The following is a 21,371-nucleotide window of genomic DNA, read 5'->3' as shown; positions in this document are numbered from 1 at the left end:
CATTCGGTTCTTATAACTTCAAGTCTCTTTGTCTATAAATACCCAGACCTTAAAACTTCTCCATCATGGCTCACGCTTTAAACCCTTCTTCCTTCTGCCTCTATCGAAATACCGTTTGTTGCTGGACAGAAGGCTTGTACTTGCTACATATTTGTCTGTGTGTAACTATGTGTGTGTGTGTGTATATATATATATAAGATTCGGTTCACATTCCTGTAGCCCTTGCCTCGCCCCTAGGCCCCGGGACCTTTTGTGCCTAAGTGCGCCTTGAGCCGTCAACAACTTTGGTGTGAACGTTACAACATTCATACAATATGTTGTAGCCTTCCGATACACATTTGAAGGTGATGTGGAAGTTACAATCTTCACACAATATAACCTAACATTTACACTATATAAAATTTTCTTCACTTATTTTCACCTTCTCATGAAAGTGAATTTCTCACATGATCCTGACTCTATGTTGATCCATGTATTTTTTTTTGTATTGGTTACAATAGGAAAATAGGTAATTTTAGCTTGAAAACTTACTAACAAAGGAAATATTGAAAACTAAATATAGGATTATAAGAGGGGAGGTCCATTTAGGAAACTTAAATATATTTTGAGAATCCAATGTTCACCTATGAGAAATAATAATGAATCTCTTTCATGATGAATCTCTGTTACAACATTTATCATGAATACTACACAAAATAGGTGGTTCTTGGGTTCTCAAGAATATTGTAACAAATATTCATGATTAATAATATGCATTATTATTAAAGGTTATTCATCATGAATACTACATAAAATAGGTGGTTTTTGGGTTCTCAAAATATATTTAAGGTTCTTAAGCGGAATCACAAACAAGATAAGCTGAGGTGATATAATAATACCATGATAGCATACAGTTCAGCATTCAAAGGTATCAAATTCTCCAAGAACACCACTCCTAACTTGAATTTTACGTGTTCAAAAACTTTGTTAAGCGTCAAGATATGGCGTTTTGTATCAAGGAATCGTTTCATTTTGTGAATTATGAAGTAGAAAAGGTAGCGGAAAGTAATTAGATTGTATATTCTTGTGAAGAACTCATGGCAGAAAGTATTTGAACAATATATATATATATATATATATATATATATATATATATATATATATATATATAAGCAGCATTTCTTGCTTTGGTGTCTGCAATAAGAGGATTGGTTTTGATGTAAATCGGGCCCTTTTTGGCGTTGAAAATGAATTCGATTGAGATTTGGTATACATTATGAAACGTATTGTTATAAAAAAGTCTACAATTCTTGAAATATAAAGCTCTTTTTGGATATATATCGTTATGCACGTCGTAGAGATGTGCAAACACCGAAGCCGAGGCTCGCGCTAGGCTAAACACCTTTTATTCATGAAGCCCGAAAAAGCCTGATCCATCCCATTTTCACACCCGAAATATGGGCCAGTCCAACTACTTGAGCTTGAAGCCCGAAAAGGTCCAATATATTTTTTGCTTACTGAAAAAGGTCAGACTTTGTGCATCTATATGCATATGGGATCGGTCTATGTTCCATTTTTACGTTTGCTTTTGCATTTTCTCGTTCAAGTTCTAAGCCTTGGTGGCTCGTGGTTTAAATCAGAATCTTGCCGAGGTCACACCTACCCGCTCGGCAAGGCTCAACTGCTTGAGCCTGTTTAGGGTCAAGGTATTAAATTTTTACTCCAAACTCAAAGATACCTTCCGTAAAAGCTTGTTTCCACTTGAGATGGCTTTTCCTACATCCAGGTCGAAGAAGTTCTGTAAAAAGGGTACGGATGTCATCCTTAGAAACGTCCTATTCTACTGGTTACACAATCATCATGAAAACACTGTATAGGTTATGAACTCATTTTATGAAAGTCTGAATAGATTTATAAAAATTAATATATAAAAGTAACAATTTGTAAAATATATTCTACCAACTTTAACCATTATATTAATAAATACATCAAAATTAGCATTATATTATTATTTCATTTCAACCACACTTTTTTATTTTTTTTAATTACCAGCTCATCAAATTAACAACTTTTATAAGACCTTGCAATGAAATAACAAGCTCCAGCTCGATTCACTTTTTCGTAGTCGAGCTCGAGATCAAATATTTTTTCAATGTTTAGTCTCGAGCTTGATACTCTTTTATGAGCTCGAATTCGAGATCGATTAACTCGTTTATTTACTCAAGCTCGATGATTTTTATATATTGATTCTATAAATTGTAAACATAAAAATATGTTTGGCTCGAAAAAGTGTATGCTAGAATGACTTGACTCATCTCGACTCATAAAATTTAGTCGAGCTTTCGAATGAGTCAAGTCGAATATAATTGTCATGGAACTCGAGTAACTCGTTAAGTTTAATCCCCTTGACTGCTATCTCTGTTTTTTCCCAACGAAGACAAAACACAAAATTTTGAAAATAAACCCAATTTTCAAAAGAAAAAGTAGACGTCCAAAAAGGACAATTAAAAAAAGACAGTTTTGGAGTATGCTTACATTTTCTACGGCAAATCAAATCAAAATATGTATATAATTCGTTGCCCTGCCCTCCCAACAACGTCGTTACCTCTCTTTTCTACATCTTCTATTTATAACCAACTTTCTTCCAAACATTGCACACCATCTCCACATTTACTAATACAAAACCCAAACCCTAAACTCTAAACCTTAAACCCCTAGAAGCTAAAGTATGTCACTTGATAGATCACTTATTCTAGTTGCGCTACTGGTTTTCGGGATATGGGCATGCAATGTAACATCTCGAACGTTAAACGAAGAGACCATGTTACAAAAGCATCAACAATGGATGGCTCGTTATGGGCGTCAATATAAAGACGAYATAGAGAGAGAAACACGATTCAAGATATTCAAGAACAATGTGGCGTACGTAGAATCATTTAACGATGTGGGGAACCGGGGTTACAAGTTGAGTGTCAATGAGTTTGCGGATCAAACGAATGAGGAGTTTAAAGCCATCCGTAACGGATTTAAGGTCCCGTTCGGACTTGTATCGTCTCGAACCACATCATTCATGTATGAAGATGTGAATGCAGTTCCATCTAGCATGGATTGGAGGAAGAAAGGAGCTGTTACCCCAATCAAGAACCAAGGTCAATGTGGTAAGTCCATTGTGAATTAAAACATTCTATTAAGACATTTAGACATATTTAGCATCATATAATAGCTAATTTTGTTGCGGTGAATTTATCCGTTTCATCTATCATTGTTGTTGAATCGACAGGAAGCTGCTGGGCTTTTTCGACAATTGCCGCTACCGAAGGAATCACTCAACTCACCACCGGGAAACTGATTTCGCTATCGGAACAAGAGCTGATGGATTGCGACAGGAGCGGTGAAGACCAAGGTTGCGAAGGCGGGTACATGGACGATGGGTTCAAATTTATCGTCAATAACAAAGGGATCAACACCGAGGCGGGATACCCTTACCAGGCAACAGATGCAACTTGCAACACCAAAAAGGAATCCGTTCATGCCGCCAAGATCACTGGATACGAAGACGTACCTGCCAACGACGAGTCAGCATTATTGAAGGCGGTGGCTATGCAGCCTGTTTCGGTTGCCATTGATGCSGGAGAGTCCGACTTCCAGTTTTACTCGAGTGGTGTGTTTAATGGAAGTTGCGGGACAGAGTTAGACCACGGGGTTACAGCAGTGGGGTATGGAACGAGTGAGGATGGGATCAAGTACTGGCTGGTTAAGAACTCGTGGGGAACGAGTTGGGGCGAAGAGGGATACATTAGGATGCAGAGAGACGTTGAAGCTAAAGAAGGTCTTTGCGGCATTGCTATGATGGCTTCTTATCCAACTGCTTAATATATATATATATATATATATATATATATAGATATATATATATATATATATATACATGTATGAATGTATGTATATACACCTAAAATTCGCATACCGATGATGAATCTACGTAAAATGAAGTCCTTAAATTCATCATCTGTCCATTTGTATCATGAAAATCTTGGAAGCTATGTATAGAGTTGGTGCAATTGTAAGCAAATCAATGGTTAAAATGTTTACCATATGGATGGGTTTGCGTATATATATCAACAAATGACTGAATGTTAAAACCGATAAGTCTGTTGGGGAATAGGATTCTGTATCAGAAAACCATGCGTATACGCTCTTGATAGAACTTGAGATTGCGTGAGAGCTCGCGTTACTTAAGTTTTCGACCATAATTTATCTACGTATCACGAAATTAACTCGAGGGTAATCTCAAATTCGTGTATCGACTTTGGCAGAAATCGTTACCTTTTGAACTTAGGGAATATAACCATTCACGGTTATGAAAAGAGCGGTAACAGATATGATTGAAGACACTCATCAATGGGAAACCATCTTCTGATGAACAATCAACTGATGGTATATTAGTGGGTAGTTTTACCGGCTGTTCTTCTTAGTGGGACCACCGCCAGGGTGCTGCCCCTATAACCGAGAGAGAGAGGGAGGGANATATATATATATATATATATATATATATATATATATATATATACATACATACATGTATGAATGTATGTATATACACCTAAAATTCGCATACCGATGATGAATGTATGTAAAATGAAGTCCTTAAATTCATCATCTGTCCATTTGTATCATGAAAATCTTGGAAGCTATGTATAGAGTTGGTGCAATTGTAAGTAAATCAATGGTTAAAACGTTCACCATATGGATGGGTTTGCGTATATATATCCTAACTATTGCTGGTGATAAACCATATATAATTTAAACCGATCAACGAATGACTGAATGTTAAAACCGATATGTTTGTTGGGGAATAGGATTCTGTACCGTGCATATGTATCTTGATAGAACTTGAGATTGCGTGAGAGCTCGCGTTACTTAAGTTGTATTTCGACCCTAATTTATCTACGTATCACGAAATCAACTCGAGGGTAATCTCAAATTCGTGTATTGATTTTAGTAGAAATCGTTACCTTTTGAACTTAGGGAATCGTAACCTTTTACATTTACGAAAAGAGCGGTTACAGATATGACGGAAGACGCCCATAAGATAATAACCCATCAATGATGAACCATCAATGGGAAACCATAGTCTAATGAACCATCAATAGGAAACCATCATCTGATGAACGATGGCATATTAGTGGGTAGTTTTACCGGCTGTTCTTGTTAGTGGGACCACCGCCAGGGGCGCTGCCCCTATAACCCGGGGGGAGGTGAACCCTTGTTCCCCACCATAAAGCGGTATCCAGTAAACCCGAGTTCTAATTAACTTACAACAAGTACACGAATATACACTCCACACCTCCTAGCTAGTAGCTTAATTAGTCACCTTTCTCGTGTGAGTCCAAATACACATAAAAAGACCAACAAAATTCCCAATAAGATCCATACAACATTGTTATATTAACATAAACTGCAAAGATCAAATTCTAGGGGCAAAAGTAAGATTTTTAGTTATTGCAAAAGCAAGTTTTTTTTTTTTTACTATGCGAGCCGACTAATCCCAAGGCGACCACCTGCTTGCAGATAATCCGAAGTCACCGCATTTGAACCTCTGTGGCTACAAGGGTATTTTTATTCCTCCATGGATTTGAACCTGAGACCTCCTAGTAATTTTTGACATTTGAAGGCAAACTCAAACCAATCAGACACCACCTTTGTGGTTGCAAAAGCAAGTTTTATAGTTACTGCAAAAAGAATGGATACATAAGTGATTGATGATTGCTACAAACTGCAAAATCCACACCTGGAATTACGGTTTTAAACGTGTGACAGAGGAGGTATCTATTCCCTAGTCTTAGGTCTCCTTAACCGATGTGGGATCTTACAGGAATTGATGAAAATCCAACTGGATCTCGATACGAGATGCACATGTGTGGTATTGAAAGTCAAGTCATGGTGAGAATTCGCATGCATGATGGGATTATCCTAACCTTTAGGAATGCAAAGCATGTTCCGAACTTACTCTTTTTTAGGGCCCGTTTGATTTCGACCGATTTTTTTCGGTTTTTTGTTAGAATTTGATGGTTTTTTCGTATTTTTGGTTGATGTCTCTTGAGTTTTCTAATATCTCGGATCAACATTCGAAGTTTAGCATGTCCATTTTTCATATAAAAAAAGACTCCTGCGTGTAAAAATTGTGTAAACGGATGCACAGGACCCTGATGGGAGCGTCCACCCCTCTTAAGACGGAGCCATGAAACAGTGGCGCGTGACATATACACCCTATTTAGATGGTTGTTTTAAATAAAAATAGAATATAAATGCATAGTTTTGTTATTTAAAATATAGATTTACAATTAAAATTCTTTTAACAACATGAAATATTTTTGAAAATAAAATTGAAATGAACCATCCATGTAATCAAAACAACAATTTTATGAAATAAAAACTTAAAAGAACTATAAAAGTAACAATTTGTAAAATATATTCACCAACTTCAACCATAATATTAATAAATACATCAAAATGACAATAAATTAGCATTATATTTTTGTTTCATTTCAACCCCATTTTTTTTTTCGCAATCATTATCTCATCAAATTAAGAACTCTTATAAGACCTTGCAATGAAGTGACTTATGGTAGCATTTGGTATGCAGATAAACTGGACAAGACTGTATTAGACATGACAAGTTATTTGTCTCGTATTTGTTACGACTAGGACTAGACATGCTTAGGTTGGACAAGTTGTCTCCAAATGTTGTTTAATGATTTTATATGGTGGTTACTGGTGTAGGTGGAAGTGGAGTCGGTGGTGGCTAGTGACTGACAGTGGTTGTGGAGACATGGAGATAGAGGTGATTAGTGGTAGCCGATATGTGGTGGAGCTGGCCACTGATCGTGGTGGTGACGACAACGGGAGTGATGGGCAGTAGTGATGGGGGAAGTTGTGATTGTGGAGGATGTGAATATGGTGATGGCCATTAGTGCTGGATATGGTGGTGGATCTAGGGGTGTAAACGAGCCGAGCTGAGTCGAGTCGAGTAAGAGGTTATTTGAGCTTGGCTCAAAAAAGAAATAACAAGATCGAGCTTGATTCACTTTTTCAAAGTCGGGTTCGAGCTCAAATAATTTTTCAATGTTTGATCTTGAGCTCGATATGCGTTTACGAGCTAGAATTTGAGACTCAAGCTCGGTGATTTTTATATTTTTAAATATGTTTGGCTAGGAAAAGTGTATGCTAGAATGGCTTGACTCATCTCGACTCGACTCAACTCATAAAGTTTAATTGAGCTTTCGAATGAGTCAAGTCGAAAATTGTTGTTATGGAGCTCGACTCATTAAGTTACATGATATTTATTTTGTGTTTGAGATCGACTCGTAAAAAGCTTGACTCATTTACACCCTAGGTGGATGTGGAGGTTGATGGTGGTGGAGGTGCTAATCATGGTGGAGGTGGTTTGGTGGTTCCTATCTCGATTTCATGTCATCCCAAACGTGGAACCAGTGGCGGATCCATGGTTTTTGTTCAGTGAGGTCACTTTTAAGGTAGACTAAAGACTTGTAAAATCGTCCGATGTGTTTTTAATCTAATTACAACGTTTTCGAGAGAATTTTAAATTTTTTTGATTGATTTCGAGGGATTTTTTTTTGTCAATTTCAAATAACTTTTTTGGTTTTTTTGATTGATTTCAACATATTTTTTTGATTAGAGTAATGGTTTCGATTGGGGTTGGGGGCCGTGGAAAAATGTAATAGGGGGAAGTGAGAGGTAAATCATGTAAAATCTAAATTTTAACTTATGAATTTTTTTTTGAGTTTTTGACTAGGTCCGTCCTTTCCCCCTCCTTTTCCTAATTGCATCCGCCTCTACGTGGAACAATGAGCTTATAACTGTATTTAAACCATACAAACTACTAGAAAATGAATTTATAAAATACTTTAATGCTATGCTTCTTTTTAAAATGCTGAAATTGCTAAAGTAAATAGCTGTTGGAGTTGAAAGTAATATTTTTTAAATTTTAAATACTTTATTTAAAAAATTATAACGTACTTATTTAAGATGCTATTTACTTCGATCCTAGAGTTTAACCACCAGGGAAGATTGGGTGTACTTGCTTTTAAAAGTTTACAGTTTTTTGGCTGAAAATCACCGGATTGTTTACAAATCCAACTGATCTATAAAAAAAAGACAGAAATGAGGAAAGACCCCTTGACTGCTATCTCTGTTTTTTCCCAACTGAGACAAAACACAAATTTTTGAAAATAAACCCATTTTTCAAAAGAAAAAATACAAGTCCAAAAAGGACATTTAAAAAAGACAGTTTTGGAGTATGGTTAACAATTTTCTACGGCAAATCAAATCGATATTTGTATATAATTCGTCACTATCTGTATATGTTGCCCTGCCCTCCCAACAACGTTGTTACCTCTCTTCTTCTATTTATAACCAACTTTCTTCCAAACATTGGACACCATCTCCACATTTACTAAACCCTAAACTCTAAACCTTAAACCCTGAAAGCTAAATTATGTCACTTGATAGATCACTTCTTCTAGTTGTACTACTGGTTTTCGGGATATGGGCATGTAATGTAACATCTCGAACGTTAAATGAAGAGACCATGTTACAAAAGCATCAACAATGGATGGCTCGTTATGGGCGTCAATATAAAGACGATATAGAGAGAGAAACACGATTCAAGATATTCAAGAACAATGTGGCGTACGTGGAATCATTTAATGATGCGGGGAACCGGGGTTACAAACTGAGTGTCAATGAGTTTGCGGATCAAACGAATGAGGACTTTAAAGCCATCCGTAACGGATTTAAGGTCCCATACGGACTTGTATCGGCTCGAACCACATCATTCATGTATGAAGATGTGAATGCAGTTCCATCTAGCATGGATTGGAGGAAGAAAGGAGCTGTTACCCCCATCAAGAATCAAGGTCAATGTGGTAAGTCCATTCTATTAAGACATTTAGACATATTTAGTATCATATAAAAGCTGATTTTGTTGCAGCGAATTTATCCGTTTCATCTATCATTGTTGTTGAATCGACAGGAAGCTGCTGGGCTTTTTCGACAATTGCCGCTACCGAAGGAATCACTCAACTCACCACCGGGAAACTGATTTCGCTATCRGAACAAGAGCTGATGGATTGCGACAGGAGCAGTGAAGACCAAGGTTGCGAAGGTGGGTACATGGACGATGGGTTCAAATTTATCATCAATAACAAAGGGATCGACACTGAGGCAGGATACCCTTACCAGGCAGCAGATGCAACCTGCAACACCAAAAAGGAATCGGTTCATGCCGCCAAGATCACTGGATATGAAGACGTACCTGCCAACGATGAGTCAGCATTGTTGAAGGCCGTGGCTATGCAGCCTGTTTCCGTTGCCATTGATGCTGGAGAGTCCGACTTCCAGTTTTATTCGAGTGGTGTGTTTAATGGAACTTGCGGGACTGAGTTAGACCATGGGGTTACAGCAGTCGGGTATGGAGCGAGTGAGGATGGCATCAAGTATTGGCTCGTTAAGAACTCGTGGGGAACGAGTTGGGGCGAAGAGGGATACATTAGGATGCAGAGGGACGTTGAAGCTAAAGAAGGTCTTTGCGGCATTGCTATGATGGCTTCTTATCCAACTGCTTAATATATATATATATATATATATATATATATATATATACACCTAAAACTTGCATACTGATGATGAATCAATGTAAAATGAAGTCCTTAAATTCATCATCTTTGTATAGAGTTGGTGCAATTGTAAGTAAATCAATGGTTAAAACGTTTACCATATGGATGGGTTTGCGTATATATATCGTAGCTTTTGCTGGTGGTAAACCATATATAATTAACATCGATCAACGAATGACTGAATGTTAAAACCGACAAGTCTGTTGGAGAATAGGATTCTGTATCAAAAAATCGTGCGTATATACTCTTGATAGAACTTGAGATTGCGTGAGAGCTCGCGTTACTTAAGTTGTATTTCGACCCTAATTTATCTACGTATCATGAAATCAACTTGAGGGTAATCTCAAATTCGTGTATTGATTTTAGTAGAAATCCTTATTAACATAAGTAGACCAACAAAATTCCCAATAAGATCCATACAACATTGTTACATTAACATAAACTGCAATAACCTAAAAAAGACCAAATTCTAGGGGTAAAAGCAAGTTTTATAGTTATTGCAAAAAGAATGGATACATAGTGATTGACGATTGCTACAAAATTCAAAATCCACATCTGGAATCACGGTTCTAAAAAAATCGATTGAACGGATGCACATGACCTCGATGGGGTGTCTGCCCCTATTAAGACAGAGCCATGAAACAATGGCGTGTGCCATGTACACTCTTCATAAAAAAATGGTTTCCACCTCATCCTCATCATCTATTAGAACAAATCAAACTTCAAATTTAGAAAATAGAATATAAATGCATAGTTTTGTTGTTTAAAATATAAATTTACAATTAAAATTCTTTCAATAACATGAAATATTTTAGAAAATAAAATTGAAATGAACCATCCATATCCATGTAATCAAAACAAGAATTTTATGAAGAAAAAAAAAACTTAAAAAGAACTATAAAAATAACAATTTGTAAAATATATWGACCAACTTCAACCATAATATTAACAGGGGAGGCTAATGACACCCCTACCTAGGTGCGGGCATGGGTCGGATCGGACCATAAACCGATGAAACCGATCGGGTATCGAATTATAATATCATGCCCCATAACATGCAGTTTGGGTTCGGTCGGGTTTTGGGCCAGTTCAGGTTCGGTCGGGTTTTGGGCGGGTTCGGGCCAAATAAATACCTTTGTTTCTCACATTATCATGGCTTTTTCTCTTTATTGTTTTCACCAAAGATAAGGAGTGTGCGTGAGTATTTGTCGTGTATCTACTTTAAAAAAGAAGACATTTGTGGGTTTAATGCTTAAAAATGTAGATTTGCTCATGAAAACTTGTGCCTGAGGCTTGATCAAGTGGTTTGAACTTAGTTAAGATAACTCCAATATTTTGAGTTAAAAACAACGTTTGTAGGTCTTTATAATGAATGGAGTACATCAATGGGCATATGATCAAAAGTTTTACCCCTCAGGAATGTTGGAAGTTCACTGCCCAATGCCTATGGTCCACAAATAAGAAAATATGCATATGAGTTGAAGTTAAACTGTTAAAGGTGGAATCAGTTCAAATTGTCATTATCTAGCAAATTGGTGCCCAAAAATTAGCTACAGATCCAGGAGCTCTGCAAATTGATGCATCAATCATTTCCAGGAGCTAGTACTTGATGTCCAAAAATTAGCTACAAATCCCTGACCCATCACCAATCTTTAGAGTTGTTGCATGGTAATAGTAATAGTCTTCTTAAGAAATTGAAAACAAAGATTGACATACACCATGACAATTCAAATGTATCTAGTACTAGTAGTAAAAGTTGAACAATTCGGGTTTTAGATCATGAGATCCTACCCGATCCCACTAACCCGATATAATTTTTGGATTTCGGACCTTGGGTTGGTTCGGTTCGGGTTTTTTCGGTCGGGTTTTTTGGGTAATTCAGTTTGGGTCGGATTTTACACTGGCCTAGCCCTGCCCCTTACCAATGGCACCCCTGTNGAACCCCTTGATCCCCACCATAAGGCGCTATCTAGGTTCTAATCAACTTATAACAGGAACACGAATGTGCACTCCACACCTTCTAGCCAGTAGCTTAATTAGTCACCTTTCTCGTGTGAATCCAATTACACATAAAAAGACCAACAAAATTCACAATAAGATCCATACAACATTGTTACATTAACATAAACTGCAATAACCTAAAAAGACCAAATTCTTGGGGCAAAAGCAAGTTTTACAGTTATTGCAAAAAGAATGGATACATAAGTGATTGATGATTTCTACAAAATGCAAAATCCACACCTTGAATAACGGTTTCAAACGATAAAGGAAGTGTCCATTTGCTAACCTTAGTTCTCTTTAGCCGACGTGGGATCTTACAAGAATTGATGAAAATCCAACTGAAAAACGGATTCTCGATTCTCGATTCACTTTTCACATGATGGGATTATCCTAATCTTGAGGGATGTAAAGCATGTTCTGAACTTGCTCTTTCTTAGGGCCTGTTTTATTTGGAGCCATTTTTTTTCGGTTTTTTGTTTGATTTTGAGGGATATTTTTTGGATTTTTGGTTGATGTCTCGTGTTTTCTAATATCTCGCATCAACATTCGAAGTTTAGCATGTCCACTTTTCATATCAAAAAAGAATTATACTTGTGAAAATCGGTTGAACTGGCTCGTTAAGAACTCGCGGGGACGGAGTTGGGGCGAAGAAGGATACATCAGGATGCAGAGAGACGTTGAAGCCAAGGAAGGTCTTTGCGGCATTGCTATGATGGCTTCTTATCCAACTGCTTGATATATATATATATATACACCCAGAGGAAAGTTTATTTAGGAACAGTAAATATTTTGAGAACCAAAAAACCAAACATTCATAAATATTCATCATGAATATCATGACTATTCATGATGAATATATTGAGTATTCCTTGTGAATATAAAAAATATTCATTGTGAATATCATGAATCTTTGGTTCACACGGTTCTCAGAGTGTTTATAGTTCTCAGAATGTCGGATCTATGTAAGAAGTCTATTTGAAAGTCATAACTTCGGAAGATATATTGCATGATTAAATGGTCACAGAACATATATCAACACGTTGAAATAGCTCGAAATTAAACCAAGATTACAAGAATTGAACAACGAACATGAAAAAGGTCGGTCGTGGCTGACCTAACATAGCAACTCACTCTTTCAAGCACGTTTTCCACTACTCGGGTTAGATTTGGTGCAGAGTATCCATCGGCCCTTTTCTCGCCTGCGCCTCAACACGGCTCGTCCACTAGTAGTCCTCATTCTTAAACGAAAACCATGAGTCCGAGCTAAAGATTTCCGAGACCTGTTCCTCTTTGTTTGAGCAAGTTGAAACTTTTTCCCGGCCTTCACCACCAAACCACGCCGTTTCTCTGGTTCGATCCCACTCCTAGAGTTAAAGTCCCATCCCAGTGACAAACCTATAATCAATCGGTAAGAATTAGAAACAATTCTAGCGGACTTTCAAGGTCAATGGATTAACTTCTAACTTCAAAAAATTTGTCAAGTCAATAAACCAAACCAAACAAACCGCCCCCAGTCAATCCCACTTGAAAGCAGGGCCTAGGGGCTGAGATATATGCAGATGAGAGCAACTGTTTCTATAAAGACCCTGCTCATGCAAGAGTGTGAGCAAACACGTAGCAAGAGCAAAGACTAGCACATGGTGAACATAGAACGGAAAACAAACTAAACCAAACGAACGCAGTAAATCCCACGTGGAATAGAGTCCGGGAAGGATTCATTTTTATATCAAAAGTAGTATCGAATCCTCAAAATTTTCAAGAATGCCGAGATGATTACATTAAACTTAACAAGAATAGAACTAAAAGTGAAACATTGGTATTAAAATTCAAATTTTCAAACCGATAAAACGATTAGGTCTCCTGCGAAACCCTTTTGGCCAAAGATTATATAAAAACCCCCATTGATTCACCATGGTTGATCTTGCATACACATAATAGAAAAACCATAATTCATATTCCTTTACACAAAATCAGAATCAACTCCAAACATTCAACCCACAAATATGAAGATTAGCATACTTATCAACCACATTAGTAATTCCAGAATCTTACGGCCCGTTTGGTTTGCGGGATTTGAACGGATTCGGAATTGAATTCCATTCCTATCCTGTGTTTGGTTTGAAGGAAAGTTTCGATTTGCAATCGCGGGATTTCAATGATATCCCACATTCAACATTCAAAAATCCCTTGGAGGGTGGGTGGAGGGACGGGGCGGTGGAGATGGGTGGCAGTTGTGACGACGACAGTAGTGAGATGGTGGCCAAGTGGGTTGGTATGAAGGCGATAGTAGTGGCATGGTGGTTAGTGGGGGCCGGTGGGTTGGGGTAGGGTGGGGTGGGGGTGAGTGGCAGTTGTGACAACGACAATAATGGTGTTGTGGTGGGGGTTAGGTTAGGGGCGTGACAGTAACGGTAATAGCATGGTCGTAGTAGGGATGTGTAGTGAGTGACCGGGGGTGGGTGAGTGTGATGACAACAGTAGTGGCATGGTGGCTAGTGGTGTGGGTAGGGTGGGTGGCGGCGACAATAGTGGTGCGGTGGTGGTGGGGGATTTAGGGGTGGGGCCTGATAAACAATAGTAGCATGGTCGTGGTAAGTGGTGATGGAATTCAATTCCTTCCATTATGCCAAGGAATGATGAATTTATTAATTTGTGGAATAAAATGGAATTTGAAGGATTCCATCCATTTCAAGAAATGAACCAAACAAAGGAATTGGAATTTTGTCAACCATTCCAATTCCATCAAATTCATTTGAATTCCGTGAATCAAACAACCCCTTACAATAAATTAAATTCCATCTCAAATCCTACAAATCAAACATAGCAAAGATTTCAAATCCTTGCACGAAATCCTGAGCAAACATTAGTTGATCAATTACTCAATACATATAAAAATGAAAGCATATAAGCTGATAATTCAATCACCGTAAACAAGATGAACCCTAATTCTCACAGCAATTAATCAAAACCCCAGGAAAGAAAACCAATATATCAATTAACCGAATTGCCAACATGAAATTGTTCAATGCATAACGAACTAACCCAATAAACTAAGATCCTAAAACAGGATAAATCCTAAATTTCAAAGAAATTAATCAGCCCATTAACCAAATAATCCACGTGAAAGAATGGGAGAACTAAAACTGCTTTTCCTTTTAATTGATATGATTAGGGTAATGGGAATTCACCTGCGAATGTTGAAGATGAAGATGATAGAGAAAGTGAAGAAGATACGAAGGAACAGTGAAGAAGCCCAGTTGAATTCGAAGAATTAGCGGCAGCAGAAGCTGGTTTTAGGGAAAGATTGCTTCTTGTTGGTCGTGAAGCATTGAGAAAAGGGAGTGAAGCAGTTGTACTCTGTGCTCCGAATCTTGTACACACAGATGATACACACGCCATGGGTTTTCCCTCTATCAAGATTTCTTGATTTCCCGTTATCCTCTTTCTTCGACAGAAACAGCCTTATCATCGACTCTTCAGAGAAGTGATGGGGTAATTTGGTAATTACACGAAAATAGAAATGGGCTGGGTAGACTTAGCTTTGGGCCATAGCCATACACTTTGGGCCGTAAGGCTTGGGTACAATATAATTTGGCTTGATTTGATTTAGGGGCTATTTAATCGTTGCTGCTTGGTTTTATGCAGAATGATTAAAAGAATCTAATGATATAGTGCAAAATGTAATATAATTGTTCGGTAATTGTTTACAATGGAATTAAAATGCTGAATGGTTAAGTCACTTAAGTGAGACCCATGATACAAAATCATTCAAAAGGTTTAAGAACCATTAAAAAACAAACTTTTTCTTTGCTAAACAAGGTTCACCTCTTAGCGATTCAGAAGTTGCCTCTTAATAGAACTACTATGAGGTAAACAAACAGTCCCTTAGTTAAAAGAAACAATGGGTATCAATGAATAAATTTGGTTTAGTAATTTTTTGAATTCGGGTTGTTTAGGTTACTAGGTTTGGTTGAACGGTTCAGATCGACAAAAGAACAGCTTTGTTGGATTGTTTTGATAGGTTGGGCTAGAGATGTGTATAGTTTCATCAGTTTAGATTGCAAAATGTTTGCGAAACTAATGAGCGTAATAATGTAAACAAAATTGGACAAATTATAGACTTGATTGGACCTACCAAATCGACCAAAACAATAGTTGATATTTATTCGCAATGTAGTATGTTATTATTAAATACGGTTCGATTTTGCCGAAATGATGGTATACCACTTCAATCCACAAACTGAACCGAGTAACTTGGTTGCAAACTGGTTGATCGACAAAGATCCAACCCAGCCAAACATGCCAAAGTGCTTTGTGTAGCGGTTTATTCAAATTGGCTTAACTATATGGCCCCTAGTTTGGGCCATTCATAAATGGAAATTGGTGTTTTCACATAGAAACACAAATTTATCTGGTTATTGTTAACATATAAAATAGACAAAAATACACTTCAAAGAAAAAAAGGGATTCAAACCCCTTTCCTTTTGGATTTCGTATGAACTCACTATTAGACTACATACAAACATCTTTTGATAAGTTTAATAGATACAGTTCATTATGTCCAAGATAGTCAGTTTCTCAGCACAAACCGATAGCTGAACCAAAGGATGTGATTCCAAAATATTCAAAATGCTCAAACCAGACAAATTGTTTGGACGGTTAGTTTATTCAATTTGGGTCGTGCACGTCCCCTAGATAAAGGGTTTGTAATCAGGTAGATATGGCATCCCGATTACTTATAATAGAGATGTTTGGGCTTGATGTAGGACCGGAACATGTGGTAACTGGTTTAGGTCCGGTCAAGTAAGCCAAATTATGGATATTCTAGATGAACAGGTTAACGGACTAGTTTAAGTTAGCTCGCCAGTTAAAGAAGCCAAATTAAAATTTTAGAGTCTTTTTTCTTTGGCTTATTAAGCATCCTAGAGTATAAATAAGTCATATTTTTGGGGGGGGGGGGGGATACCAAGTTATAAAATGTCTCTTAAAATTAACCACAAGGGTAGTGTCTGATTGGTTTGAGCTTGACTCCAAAGGTCAAAAGTACCAGGAGGTCCCAAGTTCAAATCCAAGGAGGAATAAAAATCCCCTTGTGGCCACGGAGGTTTAAATGCGGTGACTCGGGCTATCTGCAAAGTAGGTAGTCGCCCTGGGATTAGTCGGCTCGCATAGCGGTTTGGATATCCAGGTTAATCAAAAAAAATATCTCTTAAAATTCACTATAATCCGTTCAGCTCATGGTTTGGTTTCGGTTCATATTTTCACTTGCTTTTGCTCTCTTGATATCGTATTTGTGTTTTCACGTACTTTCCTACAGACGATATCCTCCAACAATCATGATGCTTCATCTCCCCCTGATCCCATTGTTTAAATCGCGGCTGAGCTGGGTGCTTCAAAACCCGATCAACCTGACCAACCGGCCAACCCCAACAAGAAATAACCCACTCGAAGTAACCCGATGTCTAATCGAGTTGTAAAATCTTCAAACCGCAAACATTAATTGTTCGAATCCCTTCAACCCGACCAACGTAACTTATAAACACCCCTATGAAAAATCTAGTGTTTTTTTATGGATTCAACTTGGTAATACTTTAAAGTGCGAAACGAGAGACGCAATGCAAAAGGTGTCAATGTTTCCATACGGTTCAAGAAAATTCAATGTAGAGTCATCATATCGAGAAATCATGTGTTGTGCTAAAATCAGCTATAAATGCTAACTCAATTGATTAAAAACGAGACTCACGAAGATTAGAAGATTGAAGACAAATATGAACAAACGAATCCTTCCCATTGTATTCCAACGACCACTAAATACCAATGCCTCAATTTCAAACTACCATTGTAAAAGAAGACTTCAACGATGTCAAATAATAAAATTTAATAGAAATGAATTTGGAGGTGTATTTCAGTGGTTGGGAAAACATAAATGCAGTAAAAATTTGTAAAAAAATAATTGTTATAAAAATGTTTAAAAAACAACTCTAAAAAGGGGGGCCGAGTTAAGGAATTAATTAATGGGGACATGTTACAATATAATCGGTTACATCGATTATTATCGGTTAATATATTTAGGTCAGGGACCAGGATCAGAAGGAGCGATTTTCAGTAGTGGCAAAGCCACATGGAAACTCAAAAAGGGCACATGCTCCTCTTGAAATTAATGAAAAATGATATAGTGGTGGGCCAAAGAGATGGCCAAGAATTGGTCTTGAAGAGATTCTAAATCGGTCTCGGTCTGAAGATTTTTCTTTTGTAACAAGTCCTATGGTAACCAGTTCTAATAAAAAAGACTCAGCCTGTTTTCCTTGTACTCAGCAGATTTCCTTGAGCGGGAAAACTTTTGCCAGAAAACACTATTTCCGGCGGAATTTTCTTTGGCAGATTGAATGTTTCCAGTGGATTCCGGCCGCTAGAAATCCAACACTGATTTTTTTCAACTTCTTCAATTCCTTGAATTAACGAATTGTAAATTGTGCCTTGGTGGGCGGTCCTCTGTTATTGAACTGTATTAGGCCTTGATGGATCGTATTAGACTCAGCAGTGGTTAGTATATTGTATTGGTCTTTCATGAGTTTCAGTGCTCTTAATGAAATATATTGGGCCTTGATGTGTTACATTGAATCTTAATGAAATGTATTGGGCCTTGATTCATATACCTAATACAACCCAATAGAACTCATTAAACCCCTATAGATCTATTAAAACCCAATAAAACCCGTTATAGCCCAAGAAAACCGATTAAAACCCAACAAAACCGACTAAAGCCCAATGGACCCATCAAAGTCCAATGAATCCTTAAAGCCCAATAATATCGATTAAAGACTAATAAAACCTATTAAATTCCAATAAGATCCATTAAGGCTATGGTGACTTATTACGTGTTTGTATGTATGTATGTATGTACTGCATATATGCATGTGGTGTGTATTGCACTCAATAAGGTCACTTAGACCCATTATAGCCTATTAAGAACCACTAAAGCTTGTTAGGAACCATTAAAGTTCAATAACACCAATGGTGACTTATTACGTGTTTGTATGCATGCATGTACTGTATATATGCATGTGGTGTATTGGATTCGATAAGACCAGTAAGATCCACTTTATCCCGATAAGAACCACTAAAGACATTAAGACCCATTAAATTCAAATAAGACATTTTTATTGGTTATTAAGCCCATTAACACCTATTGAAACATACGTATTTGTATATATATACAAACATATATGTATGTACCTGTATACGTACGTGGCATCTATTTAAGTATATTACAGATATATAAATATGAAATACGTAAATAAAATGAGAATAAATATTTACGGATAGAAAAAAGCAAAAGGAAAAACAAAAATGCAGTTTTAAGTTAAAATCCATCACAAATCCGTCACAAAAAAGCGGAAAAAAAATTAAATTAAAAATCAAATTTCCAACGAATTAGTGGTGGATTGGAAATGTTAGAAAATTAATTAATATTCATTAATTTTTAAAAATAGAAAAAAAATAATTTTTAATTAGTGGCGGATCGGAGGATCCGTCCCGTCACTAATCTACCAAATTTAAAAAATTAAAATTAAAAAATCGGTTTTTTTATATACCAGCGGATTTTCGTCCAATCCGCCACTGATTGTCCTAGCGTGTCAAGATGGGGATAGAAGGGTACAAATTTCCTAAAGTGTCGAATCCCTAGAATAATAGACCTTCCCTCTGATACCATTTGTGAATATGTGGAACCCCTAGATTACTCTCCAATATATATCTTGAAGAGAGAAGGAATGTTCAAACATATATAGAGGAAAAATGCCTCAAATCTAGCCGATGTAAGACTCCAACAGATGACAAGTTTATGAAAGAAAATATTTTTGACAAATAAATAGTATTTGATTTATTTGTGCTCGATGCTCTGACTCCCCCTAATTTTAAATCCTGGCTCCACCCCTGAAAGTCATCACTCATGATTTCATATCGAATTGGTTAAGGCCCAGTTTTTGGCCATGTCTAACATGTAATAACAAGGTTGTATATGATTAATGAAAGGTTACAAGAGCTGCTATACAGAACCAAAACGATTCACAGTTAAAAGTAACATCATCAATAACTTTGGGGCCGTTTACCCAAATGCTTACCCGGTAAGCGCTTACTAGTATGAGTCGACACTATAATTTATTTAGATGCGTAAGATTTTAGTACATCAAAGAATATCGAATGCAACAATTTACTAGATAGGCACTTCCTCACTTACCGGGTAAGACTCTCCATCCTTCTCATTGCTCTTACCCGGTATGATTCTTGGCCCTTCTCATGTTCATCCGATGAGAAAATTTATGCGTTAAACACTTACCAAGTAAGCGTTTAGTAAACGACCCCTTTGTCTAAAACACAAAGAATAGGTTTCAAAACTAAAAACATTTAGAAATATTCAGTTTTTTGACGTTATATTTTAAAGCACGGCGAACCCTTTGATGTTCAGCGTTAAGGCATTCTTGTATTAAGATCCACAACCCAAGATAAGCTCTTCTTCTAGGACAGTTCAAAACGTATTACGTAGAAGTTAAATCAGACTTTCGGTTCACATGCCTAAAGACGAATGCCATTATTAAAGTTTGTTGGTATAGAGAAAATTGCAGCGTTGACTATATATGACACCAAAGTGGCTCTATGTCGTCTAACTCAAAGTCCCTACACAACCCTTTTAAAATGAGTTTGTATGGTTTGTAGTAATCGTGACCTTTTGTCTTCACATCTAAAGATAATGCTTAGGACCATTTCTGTTCCCTAAAAAATTATTAAAGTGAAGTAGAATAAAATTTGACTTAGTTCTTATTTGTGATATATATATATATATATATATATATCTTAATTAGCGTAATAAATATTCAGTTTTTTTATATATTTATTTCATACCCATTTAGACCTATAATAAGTATATCTTGTAACTATCAATGATTTTGACGTGAAAATCACGTACGTTGAAGATCTGTTAATGAAGTAAAATGGGTATGAAAATAGTAAAAATTGAAGGGTTGTTACAGTAATTGAGAAAAGAAAATCATCTGTCACATTAAATAAAAGAGGACAAATTTCGTGACATTTTAATACATTTTCTTCAAAAAGAATATACCGATTTTCAACCTTATAGTTAGGATTTTTGATGGAAATATAGTTGGAAGTCTTGGAAAGATACGGATAAGAATCTTTTTGTCTTAAATTCTGACGTTATAGCCAACAATCACTTGAATACACATCATTATATATAGAAAAAAAATATAACATAATTAAATAAAATTATATATATATATATATATATATATTTATACTATCTTATAAATCATTTGGCTAACACTCTTAAAAACTCTTAAACCCGTTCAGCCCTAAACGATTTCATTTCTATCAGATTTCATCCTATATCTGAATTCGTGTAACTAACTGCAGATAAGCACAATCAAATACATGATAAACATTTCATTTTAAATATAAAAAATCTAAAATATAATTAGTATAATAATTAAATTCTAACAGAATACTTAATTATTATCTTTATAAAATTTATAATATTAAACCAAAAATAAATTGTTTTATTATTAAACTTAAATTAAATTATATCTATCTATACTATATTATAAAGCATTTGGCAAAACCTCTTAAAAACCATTTTTTATGCATAAAGTACTGTTTATTAATGCATATTACTTAAAA

At 36.4% G+C, this 21,371-nt stretch overlaps 3 protein-coding genes across 4 annotated transcripts; 2 read left to right on the top strand and 1 right to left on the bottom strand.

Moving 5' to 3' along the window:
- The first annotated feature begins 2,160 nt into the window (after nucleotides 1-2,160).
- Nucleotides 2,161-3,852, top strand: LOC112526676 (senescence-specific cysteine protease SAG39-like). Of its 2 annotated transcripts, XM_025137055.1 has the most exons (3): nucleotides 2,161-2,189; nucleotides 2,722-3,137; nucleotides 3,260-3,852. In XM_025137055.1, the coding sequence occupies exons 1-3, from the start codon at nucleotides 2,161-2,163 to the stop codon at nucleotides 3,850-3,852; spliced, it is 1,038 nt and encodes a 345-aa protein (XP_024992823.1). The 2 variants fall into 2 exon arrangements, with proteins under 2 accessions (XP_024992823.1, XP_024992824.1); XM_025137056.1 differs by lacking the exon at nucleotides 2,161-2,189 and having other exon boundaries at nucleotides 2,708-3,137.
- A 4,645-nt stretch (nucleotides 3,853-8,497) lies between these two features.
- Nucleotides 8,498-9,627, top strand: LOC112526489 (senescence-specific cysteine protease SAG39-like). Its single transcript, XM_025136779.1, has 2 exons — nucleotides 8,498-8,927; nucleotides 9,035-9,627. Exons 1-2 carry the CDS (start codon nucleotides 8,498-8,500, stop codon nucleotides 9,625-9,627), a joined length of 1,023 nt encoding a protein of 340 aa, XP_024992547.1.
- A 3,025-nt stretch (nucleotides 9,628-12,652) lies between these two features.
- LOC112526491 (50S ribosomal protein L34, chloroplastic) lies at nucleotides 12,653-15,149 on the bottom strand. Its single transcript, XM_025136780.1, has 2 exons — nucleotides 14,867-15,149; nucleotides 12,653-13,073 (listed from the first exon to the last, which is right to left on the bottom strand). Exons 1-2 carry the CDS (start codon nucleotides 15,075-15,077, stop codon nucleotides 12,814-12,816), a joined length of 471 nt encoding a protein of 156 aa, XP_024992548.1. The 5' UTR covers nucleotides 15,078-15,149; the 3' UTR covers nucleotides 12,653-12,813.
- Nucleotides 15,150-21,371: the final 6,222 nt, after the last annotated feature.

Source organism: Cynara cardunculus (assembly GCF_001531365.2).
Source record: "Cynara cardunculus var. scolymus isolate 2C chromosome LG 14, CcrdV1, whole genome shotgun sequence".
Lineage (NCBI taxonomy): Eukaryota > Viridiplantae > Streptophyta > Magnoliopsida > Asterales > Asteraceae > Cynara > Cynara cardunculus.
The sequence above is the reverse complement of the archived record's forward strand: the minus strand, read 5'-3'. Positions and strand labels throughout refer to the sequence as shown.

Coding starts and splice junctions, on each gene's coding strand:
- LOC112526491 (XM_025136780.1), bottom strand. CDS start 15,077: ATGGCGTGTGTATCATCTGTGTGTACAAGATTCGGAGCACAGAGTACA. Junction 13,074..14,866: donor TTCATCTTCAACATTCGCAG/GTGAATTCCCAT, acceptor GATTGATTATAG/GTTTGTCACTGGGATGGGAC.